General features: G+C 44.1%; 1 protein-coding gene across 2 annotated transcripts in view; it reads left to right on the top strand.

Moving 5' to 3' along the window:
* The window catches only part of ADAMTS2 (ADAM metallopeptidase with thrombospondin type 1 motif 2), a 166,443-nt gene that overhangs the window by 142,153 nt on the left and 6,527 nt on the right, over nt 1-17,763 (top strand). For both annotated transcript variants that reach the window (XR_011905182.1, XM_072348099.1), the window contains exons 11-21: nt 3,152-3,297; nt 4,605-4,780; nt 6,912-7,045; nt 7,862-7,985; nt 8,507-8,587; nt 9,823-9,986; nt 11,123-11,282; nt 11,768-11,900; nt 14,663-14,870; nt 15,204-15,333; nt 15,824-15,913. Coding sequence is in view for 1 of the 2 variants with exons in the window: in XM_072348099.1 (XP_072204200.1) it covers nt 3,152-3,297; nt 4,605-4,780; nt 6,912-7,045; nt 7,862-7,985; nt 8,507-8,587; nt 9,823-9,986; nt 11,123-11,282; nt 11,768-11,900; nt 14,663-14,870; nt 15,204-15,333; nt 15,824-15,913 (1,546 nt within the window). In the remaining variant the exon portion in view is untranslated. The remainder of the gene's footprint in view (nt 1-3,151; nt 3,298-4,604; nt 4,781-6,911; nt 7,046-7,861; nt 7,986-8,506; nt 8,588-9,822; nt 9,987-11,122; nt 11,283-11,767; nt 11,901-14,662; nt 14,871-15,203; nt 15,334-15,823; nt 15,914-17,763) is intronic.

The following is a 17,763-nucleotide window of genomic DNA, read 5'->3' as shown; positions in this document are numbered from 1 at the left end:
CTTAGGAAAATAAAGCACATACGCTTTCAGCTGATGATTTATTTACTTGTATTCAATTCTGTCAGCTCCACCAGTAGCCCCAGGCCTTGGAAGCCAGGCCACCTGAAGAAATACGTCAGCAGTTTTTTTGATGCTATTACTCTTCTGGGGAGAGGTGTGTATCAACTGAAGCAGGTGACTGCCCTCCAGAAGGCAGAAATAAAGTCGCTTATGCAGGGGATGGAATCCTGGAGTCCATCTGCTCACTGCTGAGGGGAGCACAGAGGGATACAGCACCTGCACTCCTGATTTCTTCCCTTAGAGGCAGGTGAGCTCCTGGTACCCTCCTGTGCCAACAGAGCTGATGTTCCTGGTTAACTTGGCAGCTGTGCAAGAGCCAGAGCCCAGCTGGTACTCCTGCCCTTACACTACATGGATGAGATTTGCAGTTCTTGCCCTGTCAGGAAGAGAAGAGAATGATTATTGAAATGAAAAGGTCTTACTCAGAAGAAAAAAAAGGGCTTCTGAAAACACCATGTGCTCAAAGCAATCCGGATGGTTTCCTACCAAGGATGTGGGCCCCACAGGAGGCTGATGGGTGAGCTCTGTGTCGGCTGCAACAGAAACACTGAGAGAGGAATGTTCTGCACCAGGAACCATGACTGCCCCCAGGACAGCCCTGAGCTGCAGCTCCGGGGTTATCCCCTAAAATCAGTTGATCTCAAACAGATGGAGCAGAGCGGACCATTCCACACGTGATGGGAAGTGGGAATAAAGCAACAGCCCCATCCTGACATGATGGGACTGAGCAGGGGTTACCGACACAGCCGGACTGGGAGACAGGCATGACAGGTAGAGAGACTGAAAGAAATCTGCAAATCTTGCCTTGAAAAATGAGCGTGCAGCTGTGGGGAGCCCACAGGAACACAGAGAGAGGCTTTTTTTTTCTGGCCCTCACAGCAGTTGTCTCAAAGAACCGCTGAAAACAGCAGTGGAATGTTTTACTGTGCGAGATTTAAGCTTCCTCTCCTGGAAATTGCACTTGTTTTGGACTGCCCTGTTCACCAGAAAAACTGGCGAGCCCACAAGAAGTCATCTTCTCTTCCAGTAAGAAAACAATGCGCACTTTCCCCTTTTTTTTTTTTTCCTCGTTAAAAAAGAAAGATTGCTTTAATATGCTTCATGCTTTACGTGAAAGCTCTGCTTGTGAGGGGAGCAGCAGCTGGAATTGGCTGTTCGCACTTTGTTACGCAGTTACTGCAGTGGCAGTGGGAAGGGGCAGCTCTCACATCCTTTATCGCACTGCAGATGGATCCATCTCTGCTCTTTGCTCCATGTGCTCCTCTTGCACTGATCTGCAGCATGTAAGATGCTGTTGTGAATCACTTCATTGTATGTAGACTTCTTTCTTTGAGTCCACAGCCCAGACGCAGCCTGGGGTGACTCACTGCACCCAAACTTGTAGCTCTCTGCTTCCCAGCAGGCAGTGCAGGGTTGACTTCTCCAGCAAAAACCCATCCTGCTCTTTTCTTTACACAGCAAAGTCAATAACACTTTCCACGTTTTGCTTTCCAGTTCAGGAACGAGTCACACTGTCAAACAGGTGGTTTGTTTGTGGTTATTGCAAACCACATCCCTTTGCTTCTGGCTGAAACATGGAAAAAAGACAGCAAACGCAGCATCACGTGTCTCTGCTCCTCTCTGCTGAGTGCTGCATCCTGGAGCATCGCTACGTGGCTCTTGGAGCAGAGTTGTGTGGATCTTACACCTGAGCAATGCAGAACCTGACAAAAGATGGTGTGAAACAAGCAGGGATCAGGAGCCATTGCAGCTCATCTTCCTCCAAGCCCAGCTGCAGTCTGCCCCACCAGGCAGACCTGTTCCCCTGCATTGCCCCAATGGTGCTGTTCCCACTCAGGGTTGATGGTTCACAGGGTTTGCTTAAACCCCTGCAAAGCGAGGAGTGCATCATCCTGGAAGGGCACAGCGCCGAACCTCCGAATTAGCGTGTTAGCATTTGTGTTTCTTTTATGCTTTGCTGAATTTTCTCTTATTCTGTCAAACAGCTGAGAAAAAACTGCCCATTGCAGCTCCGGAGCAGGATTCTTATAATTGGCTTTGTGGTAACTCATCTTCTTCATGGGTTTTGACTTGGAATATTTGAAATCATGAGAAATAACGAGTAGCTGAAACCTAATTTCTGCTCTGTTTTCTACCCCTTGTCCAACCGAATCAGTAGCAAAATAAATTAGGTGAATAAAGGGCCAGTCATCGAGTGAATTAGCAAATCGGAAACCTGTGTCTTGTCACCGTTTTACTAATGATTCTCTCCTTAAATTCAGCATTATTAACGATTATCCATCTCTTGTAAATTCATCTTCCAGCTCACTAATCGCTCCATGCTTACAAATGCTCTCCGGTTATATATCTTCTGGTTTTGTTTTTGCTGGCAGCATGCATTCAGCCATATGCTCAGCTGCTGCCGCCTGCCAAGTTCCTGAATTCCAGGGCTCGTTAAGCTGTGTAAAATGTTGTTGTTGACTTGAATGTTAAGCAAAGTAAGTGACCGACTGCACTTGTTGTTGCGGCCGGCTGTGCACGTCAGCTGGACCTGCCTCAGCTGCCACCAGCACGGGCAGAACACGACGACCTCCTGCAAAGCTGTTGGTAGTGCTGGCAGTGTTCGCTATTACTGGACTTCTATGTAAGCAGCAGAAACAGCCCAAATCTGTGGTCCTTGAGAAGAATTCGTCCTGACTTCAGCTAAGGAAGACTTCCTTCAGTAGCTACTGGTGGAAGGGCGGTGGCAGATGTCTTTAATGGAGGAGACAGTCGAAAGGGTCGTAGATGCTGGAAAGGACCCATTAAGGATCATCGAGTCCAACTTTGGGCTCCGTGTAAGACCACCTAAAAATCAGATCATATGTCTGAAAGAAGGCAAACTATTATGTTTATGTACACGAGCTGGGGATCGTAGGCACGGCGCAGCAGTGACTCTCATTGCCTTTTCCTGGAGAGGTGAAAAATCCAATATTTGTGCCCAAAATGGAACCTGTTGCACCAATGGTACAGTATGGAATCATAGAATCCTTAGAGTTGGGTCAGACCTCTGAAGGCCATCTAGTCCAGCTACCATCTACTCATTCTGTACCTCTCCAATTCTCTCTCCTAGCACTGCTTTAAAGGTCACTGCATCTGGCTGACACCAGACATCCTGAAACAGGACGGGCACTGGGGGGCGTGGAGTAAGTTTGGCTCCTGCTCTCGCACCTGTGGCACGGGGGTGAAGTACAGGACACGGCAGTGTGACAACCCGCAGTAAGTTTGTGACTCCCAGGTGTTTTTCTAACATGAAGCGAATGAATGGTGAGAACCCTTGCAGAATTACTGCTGTGATAATAGCATGAAGGTTGCTGAGTGGTGATTCTTAGGTCTCACCTATAGTATATGCTGCCAGAATTTCTGCTTTGGGCCCTTTAGCAAGACATGAGCCATCTTTATCTGCTAGTTTACCATGCACTGAGCTGATAGGGCCGTTAAAAGATCCTGAAAGTGCTGTTACGTTATTGCAAAGGTAGTACTTCAGAGCGCCATGTATGCCTTATTCTAGCATGAAATAATGTCAATAATTTCCTGGATTGTATTAAAAAATAAGTTTTTTAAATGAATCCAACTCTTTTAGTACTTCAGAAACAGTCTTACGACACGGCATGTGCTGACATCTTCAAGCTCTTTTCATTCCAGGTTGGAGCAAAGCTCTGGAGAGCAGAACCGTCCCCAAAGTTAATCCTAAGAATGTTGAGTTGTTGTGCTCTGATGACACATATATGGCTCATCAAAATAATGTAAAATGACTTAATTTCAGTAACACTGAAGCTATGATATATTTAATATAGATGCTAAATACTTGATTATCCCTATATTGTGGAATATCAGGGTCATGGCAGCAGGAAGTGAAGCAGTGGGCAGAATTAAATGATTTCACACGTTGAGGCAGGATGAAGTGATTGAACCTGACTTTAGCACTGGAGATAATCGTGTTGGTGCTGAAGCCGTGTTTTCTGATGGAAATTGTTCTGTTAAGAAAAAATGTGTCAGTTCTAATTTCAGCCTTTATTCCTTTGGCAACATGAAAGTGACCTTTATGTTTGCGGGCTGTTTTAGTTGTAAAATGTATTTGTGCGTAGGAAAGGCTGGGTTTGCTGCTGGTTTAGGAGGCAATGTGAGTGAGTCGCTGCACCTTTCCTTTCCTGAACCACACCAAGAAGGTGACTTTTGTTTTCTATTTCAAAGCGCTTGGAGGCTCAACTTGCAGAAATTGCTTTGCAAGAGAGAAATAATGACAGTGGGTTTGTAGATGGTTGCTTCTTTTGTCCCAGCTGTAATGACGTATGTTGAGAGGAACCTTTCCAGAGACACCTCCCAGCTGAAAGCAAACACCAGAGCAGTCATTAAACTAGATGAAGTCCTGATAAAATATGAGAAGGGAGTACTGGAAATACATCACTGGCTTCATCGAGTTCCTGTTGACATGGCAGGGAGTGAGATTGTGTCACAGAGGGTTCGGTAGATATTCGGTTCTTGTGCTAATGACCAAACTAACCATTGCTTTCTGCCCTCTGCAGTCCAGCCAATGGAGGCCGCACGTGCGTAGGGCCGAGCTATGAGTTCCAGCTCTGCAACACTCAGGATTGCCCCAAGGACTTTGAGGATTTCAGAGAGGAGCAGTGCAGGCAGTGGGATCCGTACTTTGAGTACCAGAACACGAAGCACCACTGGCTGCCCTACGAGCACGTTGATGGTGAGCAGTCCTACTTCTTGTCCTCAGTGTGCCTCTGTGGGAGTGCTGGAGCTGGGGACTTGCAGGGCTGTGGTGTGGCCACTGACACAGCCAGGTTGGGACTTCTGGCACCAAACACTGCACGCAGAATGATTGTTCACTGTTTCTCATAACACAAGCCTGAGAACATCAAATAGAATTATCAGGTGGCAGATTTAAAACAAATTTAACACAAACAGGAGGAAACACTTTCCCTCACAGCACATATTAAATGAGAATTCATTGCCACAGGGTGCTTCAGATGCCAGAAGATTTAAGAATGATTTAGGGAAACATTTGAAAGGTCCGTAATCCACCAAAAGCTGCTAAACACCAAAATCCAGCCGTGACCTGGAGGGTCTCTGAGCTGCAGTTTTCCTTGAAGAACATACACAGGAAAGTGTTAGTTTTGTTTTATTCTTCCATCTTCCTGCAGATGCTGCTGGGCACTGTTGGGGCCGGGCAATGCTTTGGATGGGAGCTGGGTGAGAACCAGCACAGTCATTGTGGTGCTATGGCGTTTGGCAGAGATGGCCTCCAAGAACAAAAATGTTAGATTTACTGCTAACTTTTCTGCTTTAAATGCCAACAAAAGTGCAGCTAATTGGTGTGGGGTATAAAGATTGTTGCCACGCTGTTGCTGTGCTGTGCTGAAATCTTGCTTTTAACAAGCAAGAAGGCAGATGGCAATGAGTCCTCGCTTGTTTGATAAGCAGTGCAGACTGCTCACTGTTTTTAAACCAGGTCAGTTCACATGGAGGACAGGGCTGGCAGGGCAGGGAACAGGTGACACATCCCATGTCCCGTAGCTGCGCTCAGCCCAGCACAGGTCTCAGGGAGGGGAAGGGTCACCTTAGGTGAAAACTCTCACATTCCGGAGAGAGGATACTGCAAGCAACTAGCTTGTCATTAATTTGTCTGACTTATTCCCTGAACAGTTCTCAGGGTCCCCTCATTCTTCTCATGCCATCTTGTGCAATCTGGGATTTTCGGAGCAGCAGATGCAGCCTTGCAGCTCAATTTCATGGAATAGTTTTGCTGGCGCAGGGAGAAGGGGAGGAATGCCATGGCCCAGAGTCCTTTGCTTCTGCTCAGACCTCTCTTCGCCTCTGGAGCTGTCTGCCACAGAGATTGCTGAAACTAATCAGCTATTTTCTATTAAATTCAATGGCTTCTGGGTCAGAAGCTGGCTCACTGATCTGAGCACTGATCACTGTTCACTGCTGGGGTTCCATATATCTGTGCCATAGCGCCTTTTGCGTTTAAAGCTGTGTTTAAAACTGCCTTTTGTGCAGGCAAGGCATAGCAGTGACATACTTTGTGCAGATAGCACAGCCTTGACTCAGAAGTGACATAAATCCGTGCACTTGACAAGCAGCTCTGCCAGGCACATGTGGTGCATTTATCTATGGTGGGGACTGGGGGAAGCGCTTAATCCCAATTAATGGCAGCTGCAAATTTCCCCTTCTCATGGAGCTGTGGGAGTAAAGCTTGGTGCAGAGCCAGAGGCATCTGCTCAGACCTTTGGCTGTTTTCTTTTTATCTGCTGCAGTGAATGTGTGGTATGCATGGAGTGAGGCACGGTGTGTGTGTGTACACATCTATGCCTTGTGCATAGTGTGATGTTCCCAATATATGCGGATCCATTAGGTCTGACATTATTGTCTTAAACTTAGGACTTCTCTATTATGGAGCTGCACAAATAAAGTAAATTAGCTGTTTTTTAATAGTCCAGACACCGCATTTTTTTTGTTGCTCAGCAGTAGCAAAGGTCTCTGATGTCCCAATACCCAGTGGCCATGAAGACACCAAGAGCAATAACAAGAACTTTATTTGAGGAGGGCAGAGGCCACGGAACTGTACAAGGGGGGAATGCAACGGCCATGTGAAGATTTATTTTAATTGAACTCCTGTAATTGCGAGGTCATTACTGTTCTAAACGGTGGGAAAAGTGCTCTAAGATCTGATCATGTTAAACCAGCAGAATCGGTGTTTGTTCCATCGAATAGAGGTGCCCATCTGCTCTTCTGTGCCTCAAAAAGCACAGTGCCGCATGCTGTCAAGTTCAGCAAACAAACCGTTAGAGCTGGCCGAGCACTTTTCTCTTTTGCAGCCAAAGAAAGGTGCCACCTGTATTGCGAATCCAAGGAAACAGGGGACGTTGTGTACATGAAGAGGATGGTCCACGATGGGACCCGCTGCTCCTACAAAGACGCTTACAGCATCTGCGTGCGGGGAGAATGCTTGGTAAGCTTTGATGCCTTGGCTCAGAGTTTAGCATTGTGTGAACAATGAAAATAGTGGCTTGAGTTTTTCTCTCCAAGAATGCGTGTTTCAGTAGATATAATAATGCTTTGGGTATTAAGGAGATTTCATTAGGCTTATTGTCACAATATTGTGTGTGATATTCACAGTTGCCATCACACTGCATGTGACTCAATTCCAACAGCGCCTACCTACACAGGGAATATTTCACACAGCTTTTAAGAAGGACTATTACAATTAGCTCTCAATGAAAGCTTTCCCTGCTTAAGTTTGGTGGGGGCAGAATGCACAACATACAAACCTGCCGTAGCTCCCATGGAAAGCAATGCTGAGGTTCTGCTGATGTGCATTCTCCCCATCATTGATCAGCCTGTCTTTAAAAAATCAATAGCAGTTCTTCCAAGCTGGGATCTGCCTCAGGTCATCTTTCAGCAGAGCTGGAGGCTCCGACTCAGCAAAGTATTGCTGGAGGGTTCTGCCTTCCCCCCCGATGCTTTGATTCTCCAGCAATTTAACCTTCTGCTTTGGGTTAAGCTGAGGCTGAAGAGCTTTTCTTTCACATTGCTGCTTTCCTTTGGCTTGAGGACTCTGAAGCACAGTATCAAAATCTAATCATCTGCCTGACAGCTGTGTCAGAACTGGAAGCACAAGTGTTAAAATCTGTTTGGATACTGAACTTCCAGGAAAATACTGCAGTTTGTTCTTCGCTGAAGTCTGGGATTTGGTATCTGAGGTGGAGACTCATTTGAATTGAAGCTTGGATAAGTAAAAGTGACTGCTTTTCTCCTTTGTGCGCAGAAAGTTGGGTGTGACAGGGTCATAGGATCCACGAAGCAGGAAGATAAGTGTGGTGTCTGTGGGGGAGATAATTCCCACTGCAAAGTGGTGAAAGGAACTTTTTCAAGAGTACCAAAGAAACAAGGTCAGTCCATTCATTGTTTTGTCTTGTGGGATTCAGGGTGTTTTCAGTTGGTGTCTCCTGATACCTGAAGCTTCCTGAAAAATACCAAAGTGATCGCAAATAATTTGTGGCACCACTAATTCCAACCAACTCTCTGCATTTTACTTTGAGACATATCTAGGGTTTCAAAATAAGGCTGTTGTCCATTGACTATGCGAGTCTGATGATATTAGGGCCCGCACATGCATAGAGAAGGTCTTCAAGCAAGCGTACACAGTGTGCGTGGTGTGAATGGCGCTCAAAGTGCAGTTTAGTCTGAAGCATATGGCACATGAGGCATTTTTCTTTTGACCTCGAGCTCTTTATCCCTGCTGTGCTCCATCATCCAGCACAGAAATAGGAGTGGCAGTGATGCTGGATTAGGTTCAGCTCCTGTGATGCACCCTGCCTTTAGAAAATGATGTTTATTTGAAACCTAAGCCAGACTCTTCCTGTTTGATGTATACTAACCAGTTATTGTCTTTTTAAATCCTACAATAAAGGACACATTAAGATGTTTGAGATTCCTGTTGGGGCAAGACATTTACTTATACAGGAGTCAGATGCCACCAGTCATCATCTCGGTGAGTGTGCAGCAAGTGGGACAAATTTTCAGTCAGAACATTTTTTCATCTGTTTATTTTTATCTTTGGAGCCTCACAATATGTTTGTGTGTTTGTTTGCCCGCTGTCCTCCCACACCACATACCTCCTTCAAGTATGTTAAATTAGGAAACTTGTTTGGCAATTCGCTTTCCCTGTTCTGTGTTCCCTGGAGTCCTAGCAAGAACATCCCTGCACGTGTGAATGTTGCAGATAGAGGAGCTGAATTGCTTTATCGGCTGCAGTGCGTTGTTTTCCAACGTGCTTCTCATCCGGTTGTTCTCAGCTCCATCCAAGAACAAAGAATGCATTTGCTCGTTTTCAGATCCTGCCCCACAGCTAGCAGCATTGACACAAGGTTTCCCAACCAATCACACAGCTTAGGAGTTAATTGAAATCCTCTCCTTGCAGTGCTGTGTAATTGATGAGAAGCAGTGCGTACTGGGCTGTTATTAATTGGAAGTGGATTCGCAGCAAATGGCCTACTAATTGCATTGCAAGTTGGTCGAATTTCTCACCAGTGAATGCTTCCCATCCTGTCCTGTGGGATGTGAGCCATTGCTCGCTGGGCCAGACAAGGTTCTGCATAGGATCACAGAATAGTTGGGTTGGAAAGGTTCTTAAAGTCCTTCCAGTTTCATCCCCGCCACAAGCAAGGTCATCCATGACCAGATCAGGACAGGTCAGGGCTCCATCAGCCTGGCCTTGAGCACCTCTAGGGACCCACAACGTCCCTGGACAGCCATCAGGCTGTACCTGAGCAGGAGGAATACAGATTCCAGCCTCCCTCTTTCTTGCAACAAGGACTGCTGTGGATTAGCCCAGTAGGCTTCCCCCCTTGGAGTGGCAATACCACATGTGAAAGCTGAGAACCATGGAACCCTGAGCTGGCCATCATGTTGGTCTGGGTTTGGTCATTGGGATGAGAAGCAGCTGAGAATAGGCAGACGTGCTGTGGTGGTGCTGGCCTTGCTTCTGACTGGGCAGGTTATGAAAAAGAAGGAAAAAAAGAACAATTGATGTTCCTGGAGCTGAGCAAGAAAGCACTGCAGTTCTGTGAAACACCTGGAAAAGTTTTTCCAGACCTGTGAGAGAAGAGAGGGAAATGCACACTGCAGTGCCCAGCCTTTTCTGCTCCTCACACCAGGACTAGAGCAGAAGAAACCCAGAGGTGAGAAGCAAACCTCCAATGTTCACATTTCTTATGTTGTTTCTAGCAATTAAAAATCGTGAAACGGGAAGATTCATTTTAAGTGAAGACAACTACGTGCCAGACTCTAAAGTATTTATTGACATGGGTGTGGAGTGGGAATATCGGAATGACGATAATAGAGAAACCGTGCAGACCATGGGGCCTCTGCGTAATGGAATAGTTATTCTGGTAAGTCAAATGAAAACCATCTTCCACGGAGCTCAGTGTCAGGATCACAGAGTCATAATATGCTATAATATATTTTAGATTCCTCTTGTGAGTTAGAAGAAGACATCTGCTTCACTTATAAGACAATAGGAGATGTATTTTAATTCCTTACTTCTAATTCACTGCTGTGTACTTGAATTGTTATAACTCAGGGCAACGTATTGGGCAGTCATTTCTCCTGATTATTTCCTGCAGCTAGCCAAGAAAATGGTCACTGTGTAAAGGCTCTCCAGCCTACTTAATTATCTGTCATGGGAGCATTAGTTAAAAATGAAATGGTTCCTGTCAGTTCATATCCTCCTGTCCATGTTTTGGAAATATATCCTGCAAAGTCGGTGCAGGCTCAGTTTGTTAAGGCTCAGCCAGTTCTGCACTTCCAAACCCTTGCGACTGTATTCTTTTTTCATTGCTAAATAGCAAATGACTACCATAAGTAGGAACAGGCTGATTCAGAACCTCCCTTAAAGCAGCTGTGATGTGTTAGTCTGTACCAGCTGAACACTACAGGAGGAATGAAAATTGTTTTCAAAGGACCCCTATTCACACCTTATTCACCTTGAGTTGTGTTCTGTTGCATTTGTCTTGATGCAGTATTGACAGCAAAAACCTCTAAATGATTTATACTTCTACCAAGATTAAGTAACAAGTCTTACAGGATTCCCAGAAATATCATAAGAGTATTTGTGTTCTATCAGAAGTCCAAGCAATTTCCTTCACCTCTTTCTGTTATCGGTGCACTTGGATTTGCCTTTTCTTTTAGTGGAACTATCCATCATGGATTTAGGAGAACATTTCCTTCCTTTATGATGGGATATGGAAAAAATTTAGTGTTGTGAAGTCCGTCCAATGCTGGCAAGAAAAAGCAGTCTAAATCAACAACAGTCTTTAATATGCAGTTTATAAACTCCGTGTCACAAGGAAAGAGATACTTTTTCATTAGGAAAAAAAAAAACGTGTTGAGTGCAGCTAGAAGGTTTGAATCCCTCTGGGGATGTTTTTAGATCTGAACCATAATCATTGCTATTTCACGTCACCTCGCATAGCTTCCGATATTGGTCTTTAAATGTTTTTTCCCCTACATCTGTTTTGCTTCCTAGGTGATTCCTCATGGTGGTGCCAAGATATCTCTAACTTATAAATACATGATCCATGAAGATTCCTTGAATGTAGATAACAATAATGTTTTGGAAGAGGACTCAGTATCATATGAATGGGCTCTGAAGAAGTGGTCCCAGTGTTCAAGACCTTGCGGAGGAGGTAAAAAAATAATAATAATAAAAATTAAAAAATATCAACCCAAAACATTTAAAACTGTTTAAGAGAAAACTGAAATGGCTCTTGGGGAAGATCTGGGATGGCTCATTTCTAACTTAATTAAACTGGAAGACTTGTCCAAGTGTGCAAGACTTGGGTGATGATCTTGGAGGCAGAGGGGTGCTGAACTTGAAGGTGAGCTGGGGCCAGACCTTCAGTGAGTCTGCCTCCTGGGCTGTGAAGATCCCTGCTTTGGGCATCAGATTGCCCTAACGATGTCCACCAGTGTGATGGGTGGGCTTCAGCCTTCAGTTAACATGCCTTGAAACTAGGTGGTGTTTTGCTGCATTATAGCCTTAGTGAAAGACAAAGGAGTTGAACAATTCTTGGTTCTAAGTTGACACGAATTCAAGCATTTATTCAGTGTGATTAGCAGGTCCTGTGCATGAACTGCCAGTCCTTAAAATAAGAGGAGTTTCTTTCTACAGGCTTCCAGTTCACAAAATACGGCTGCCGGAGGAAGACGGACCACAAGATGGTTCATCGGAGTTACTGCGAGCTGATCCAGAAGCCGAAGCCCATTCGCAGGGTGTGCAACCTCCAGGAGTGCTCACAGCCCATGTAAGCATTGCTCAGTGCCCTCTGGCAGCTGCTGGAGGTGTTGTTCCCAGCTGGCTCTTGTCAGCTCAAAGAAGGTGGCTTCATCTTGGTCTTTGTTTTCCAACTTGATGCATGGCTGCTTTAACATAAAGGCTCTTACAAACCTCAGCACGTCATTACAGAGACCCAGGGCTGTGAGTATTCTGCCAGCAGAAATGCCATTTCTGGGGCTGCTGGTTCCTATTACTTCTGAGATAAATTGGATTAGAAAAAAGGGCAGTTTTGATCCAGACGTTTGTGTTCACGGCATCTTGAGGTAATAAAAAAAGGACATAAATTCAGTTTATACCAGTTGATTTTATGCAGTGAGAATTAATTATGCAAGAACAAATTTATAGAGTGCTACGTAAGAAAACCAGTGTCATACATCCCACCAAACCCAAATCTTCCTTAAGCTGACGGCATATTTTCGGACACACAAACAGGGAAAAATATTTGCCCTGGTTGATTTCTCTGGCTGTTCTCTTACTGCAAGGTACACTGGTACACCTGGTGTACCTGCAGTTATGAATATCTTTATTCACAGATTTCATGTGCTTTTTGACTGGCAGCATGTTGTCCTGCTATATGTGGGATTCATATTCCTCTTGTTGCTACTGCAACAAGGAAGGAGTGTGTTGATCTCAGCTTTTACCTCTGGGGACTCAGTCTGGATGACAGGAAGCACAGCAAACAAGTAGAACGTATCACTCAATATTTCCTAACTTCCTTTCAAAATAGATTTAAAGAGGAGAAAAGTCAAGAAACTATACCCCATAAACTCAGCATGGGTCAGGGTTTAACACTGCTCCTTTGGAACTCAAAGTAATGACCTAATGACCATATCTCAGTCTCCCTGGAAAGGACTGTACTCTTCGTTCAGCTACAAATATAATTGGACCCAGGAATCACAAAGACTCGATGGGATCCCAAATTATACTTGGATTCCTGAATGTTTCTGTCACCTGTTTCCACAGAATGGCATTGAAGCATTTCGCACACAAGAGAGGCAATTATTTAAGAGACTTTCTGAAGCTCTGCAACACCCAGAACCACACTAATATGCTGCTTTTTCACTGCTAATGGGAAAAAAAGAAACATCTTTGACTCAGGAATCATCTTAGAATTCATGCTTTGGGCTCACAGCTGTCTCCTGCCTCCACAGCTGGTGAAATTTCAGTTGGTTACAAAGAGAAAGTTGGGTGAAATTGCCACTCACTTTTTTGCTTGGGAATTTCATGCATTTTGTTGTTCCTGTGCTGTTTTGACTATTTATAAACCTGGGATTTGATGAATTCTTTAGGACAGTCTCTTCAAACTCAGCACGTCTCTCCATACTACGTACATTTTTAATGAAGTTTATCCCATGGATCCTGTTTACATTGAGCAGTATTTCCATCTTGTGGGTATCTGCATTCTGTAAACATTTACAGGATGCTGTACATCTTCCTCTGCTTGATATAACAAAGCCTTCAGTCTGCTTCCTGAATTTCCTCTAGTCCCTCTCTATCCTTGTTTTTCCTCTCTAAATTCCTGACAATATGCAGCTGTAATTCTTAAGCCTGTTTTGATGATCAGCGAAGTGTTCATCTATACCACATTGTGAACCATAGGTGACGTTTCCCAGTGTCCGAATTGATAAATGATTATTGAACTCCTTCCTCCAAACCAGACATTTCTGATGCTGGGATTCCTTTCCGTGGCTCCCTTTGGGAAGCCAGCAGTGAGGATGGCTGGTGTGCAGCCCCTGACTTTGCCTGGAGCTGGGGGCTCAGCAGCACCCTTGGGTTGGCTGCTTCTGTCATAAAAATCCAGACTCATCTGTTACATGCGGTCTTGGAGGGGCCTGCTTAAAATGAAAGTAAATGAAGCAAAGCAAGAGTGATGCTTGTCTCAGAGGTAAACCAACAGAGGCTTTGTCTGCACTGTGGTACTTCAGCTTTCATTTTACAGATGCTCACAGGGATCATCTGACATAATTATAGTAGTGTCTGACTGCCATACTGTCACAATTGTAAAGCATCTTCCAGTGATAATACATAAAACTGTATGCAAGAAAAGGAAACAAGGGGAAAATGATAAGGACTTATTGCTAGATAGCACTATATAGCCATGCCCAAACTCCAGCCTTACCAATATAACATCAAAACTGGAGAAATATTCTGCCAGGTGCCCTTAAGGCTAAAAAGCTCTTGTTGAGCTGGATCTAATTTCAGCACGAATGTGATATTTTAAACTGGTGACTCAGTCCTACAAAGCTGAAATTTCACAGTGGGTAGATTCAAAGCTCTGGCTCCTTTGGGTTCTTTTAATGCTTCCTTACTTTTCCTTTCCAAAAACAGGCAGTGCCATTCTCTGCTGGAAATTAAACAATATTGAATTTGTACTTGGGGAATAAAAGTATTTTGTATGATTGGAAGGAAAGCAAAATATTGTGAGGTTAAAGGTATTGTGTGTGTCCAGCAAAACTTATTTCTTTCAGTTCAGACCAATGGGATTAATGCATTTTCAGACTTAGTAAGGGAGGCCATTTATATTCAATCTGAGACCATTTAGGCTTCCTTTATGTTAAAAAAATAATGCAAATTTCATTGTATATGAGTATTTTCAAGGCATTTTATGGCTTAATCTGCTGTAACATTTAATCAGAGGTGATGGAATGCAATTAGTAAATTAATCTCTTACAGTTTGGTGTTAAACGGCTTTGACTGCCGTATAAAAACGTTCTCTTTCCCCTCCCCCAGATGGGTTACAGGAGAATGGGAGCCTTGCAGCAAAAGCTGTGGGAAAACGGGATACCAGGTGCGATCTGTGCGATGCATCCAACCCCTGCACGACAACACAAACCGCTCCGTTCACACCAAGTACTGCAACAACAACCGGCCGGAGGGCAGGAGGCCTTGCAACAGGGAGCTTTGTCCAGCACAGTGGAGAATAGGACCCTGGTCACAGGTCAGTCTCCGATGTGTCAAGCAGTTAATTTCTTCTGGAGCAAAGGAGGAAACTGTGGTTTCTTTCTATTCAAGTGCTTTAAGATGATACATTAACACCTATACGGTGGGTCTATGGCCTCCTCTGCTGCTAATGCCACAGAAAGCCACATGGTGGCGTGCCACAAAAATCAGTGGGGCTCCCTCTTGTGTAGTTCCTGAAGGTGCTGCGCTGGTTCAAACAACGTGCCACGTTGACTCAAATCAGCTGCAGTGGCTTAAAATTAAAAAAATAACTTCTAATCCGTTGTTTTGAAAGGGTGAATTGGGGTCTAACTGATGCACGTCCTTTCAGTGCTCTGTCAGCTGTGGCAATGGCACGCAGGATCGCCCAGTCCTGTGCCGAACCAGGGACAACAACATCGGCCTTTGCAAAGAAGCTAAACCAGAGAACGTAAGGATTTGCAGACTACCTCCATGTCCAAGTAAGCACTTGACTTCTCTGGCCTTTCTGCTTTCTCAGCTTTTTCTGCTGTTTGTAAATGACAGCTGTGAGGTTGCTTTGCGTGCCCCTGTTAGTAAATAATTCATGTTTTTTCCTTGTTCCTGATGTGTTCCTTGAGGTAGCCTTTGATTAAGGACTAAGCAGCCAATTACAATCTCCACTACACAAGTTTTAAGTAGACAGTGTAACTAGACTAAACTGGATGTATCTTAGGAGGTAGTTAATGGTGCTGTGAGAAGTGCTGCTGGAATACCGTCCTTTGGGCTGCAATCTGTGTTCATTGTCAGGTATTAGGCACAAGTTGATCAAACTGAAAGAACAACCCCCTGCCCCAAACCTCACAGCCCAGCCATCATCCTTTAGCTCCTTTGCTACCTGAGCCTGCTCACTCTCCTAGTTTATCCACCAGTGACAGGTCAGCTTCTTAGTGCTAATATATACTGTGCTGTATCTTTTTTCCTCTGTTCTAGGAAACATTTCTGATCCATCAAAGAAAACCTACATGATACAATGGCTGTCGAGACCTGATCCAGACTACCCTATCCAGAAAATATCTTCAAGTAAAAGACCCATTTATAACTCTGCCTTTGCCTTTAAATGCATGCCACATCGAATGTGGACTTTGCCTTTTGCTCTTTTCTTCTCTCTATGCGGAAAATTCCCTTGACTTGGCCAAGTTTAAATCTTGGGCTGAATCTTTTTTTCACACCAGGCACTTGGTGCTCGGTGTCTTTCTTCTCTGGAGCTTGTGTAGCACTGGTGGTGGAGGTCTTGAAGTGTTGGATGTGTGAAGTTGGATCTCCAAGGTATGTTGCAGTCCTCTGAAGGGGAGCTGGGATCAGTTTGCTTGTTGCTTGGTGATGGTGAAAAAAGGCTCTTACTGGTTCATGATGTTCAGTTTGATAGCAAAACTGAGAACTTATTGTGAATGTGATCACATCACAATAATGACACCTTGTAGTGCTAAAGTTCTCCTTTGTCTGAAGACCCTAAATCTCATAACTCTGTAGTTTCAGTTTTCTGACAGGGTAGCCTGTTGAATGAAAGAATTTATCCATTCCGTTTTCCTTTGTGGTGCCATTGCTTTACTCACCTTTGCTGCTCCTTTTTTATTCCCGTCCCCAACATTTGTGTTTGTGGCCTGTGGGTGCTGGTCACTGGTACCAGGCGCTTGGATTCTGCTGGTACCGGAGTGCTGCTGTGATGCTCTCGCTGACCTCCTGTTGGTGGTTTGACATGTTTTTTCCCTGTGGAAAGCTGCATTCGTTTTCCATCACGCAATTTTTGCTGGTTTTGTTTACTTACACTTTAGAAAGTAAAACGAAGCAAAACGGGCACGGTCCGTGTTGGAGTTGCGTGGTGTTGGTTTTGTTTGCCTGGAGGAGGCAGTAGGACATCTTCATTGGCTCTGACATCTCCAGCTGCTCAGCAAGGAGCTATTTATACTCATTACTTCTGTGGTCTTTTTTCACCACGTGCATGTCTGACGTGAGTGGTGCGGCTGTGTGTGCGCGTGCGTGTGTGCTCTATAGACGTGTCAACTGGCAAACATAACAGTGTGAACTACGACAGAATTACCTCAATTTTTATTGCTTTTTTTTTTTTTTTTCTTTTTGCTTAGAAGAATTTTAGAAAAAATGCCTTAATGTTGAAATGTAAATGGCATTAATTTACCAGATCCAGCTTTAAATATAAACAGATGATCTTGAGTTGATACGGAGGGTTTTTACTTGAACGATAACTATTAGGAGGCAGTAAATTTAACCTGAGGTTAATTTGCACAGTGCATATCCATACCTTCATGGAGACAGGACTGTTACCTGACTTACTGAGATTTAAGTGGCATTGTTGCTTCACTGTCCGTGTTTGTGTTGAAGATTTGGAATTCAAAACTCATAATCTTGTTTGTGACAGTCAGTAATAATAGTGGAAACGTATCAACTTTCAGTCTGCAGTCGTGGAGCAAATTGCTGCCGTATTGCATTGATCATGCTCGTTAGAAAAGTGGCGTTTCTGAATCTTTGGATCTTCAACAGCGTAGCACTTCCAACTTGTCATTATCATGTGATCACATACTGAAATTTTGCTGTTAATATGATAATTTCTTGAAACATGTTAAAAATTTACATGACAAGGTGAAAAAGCAAAGACACGTATCTGGCACTGAATACTGTTATGTAAAATAATTTGGTGTTTAACTGTATAAATATATTCATGACTGTTACCTTTCAATAGACAATGTTTAGTGATGTTTCAAGAGATGGATGGCTATAGAGAGTGGTGCAATAAGGTATCTGGGCATTGTGCACTATGTCTATATGCACTTTGGTTTATCAGGGATATTTTATTAGTGTTTTGTATGTATTTAACATAATATTAAAGATGTGCCAATTCAGTTTGCTTTTCAATA

Source organism: Excalfactoria chinensis, chromosome 13 (genome assembly GCF_039878825.1).
Source record: "Excalfactoria chinensis isolate bCotChi1 chromosome 13, bCotChi1.hap2, whole genome shotgun sequence".
NCBI classification, from domain to species: Eukaryota; Metazoa; Chordata; class Aves; order Galliformes; family Phasianidae; genus Excalfactoria; species Excalfactoria chinensis.
The sequence above is the reverse complement of the archived record's forward strand: the minus strand, read 5'-3'. Positions and strand labels throughout refer to the sequence as shown.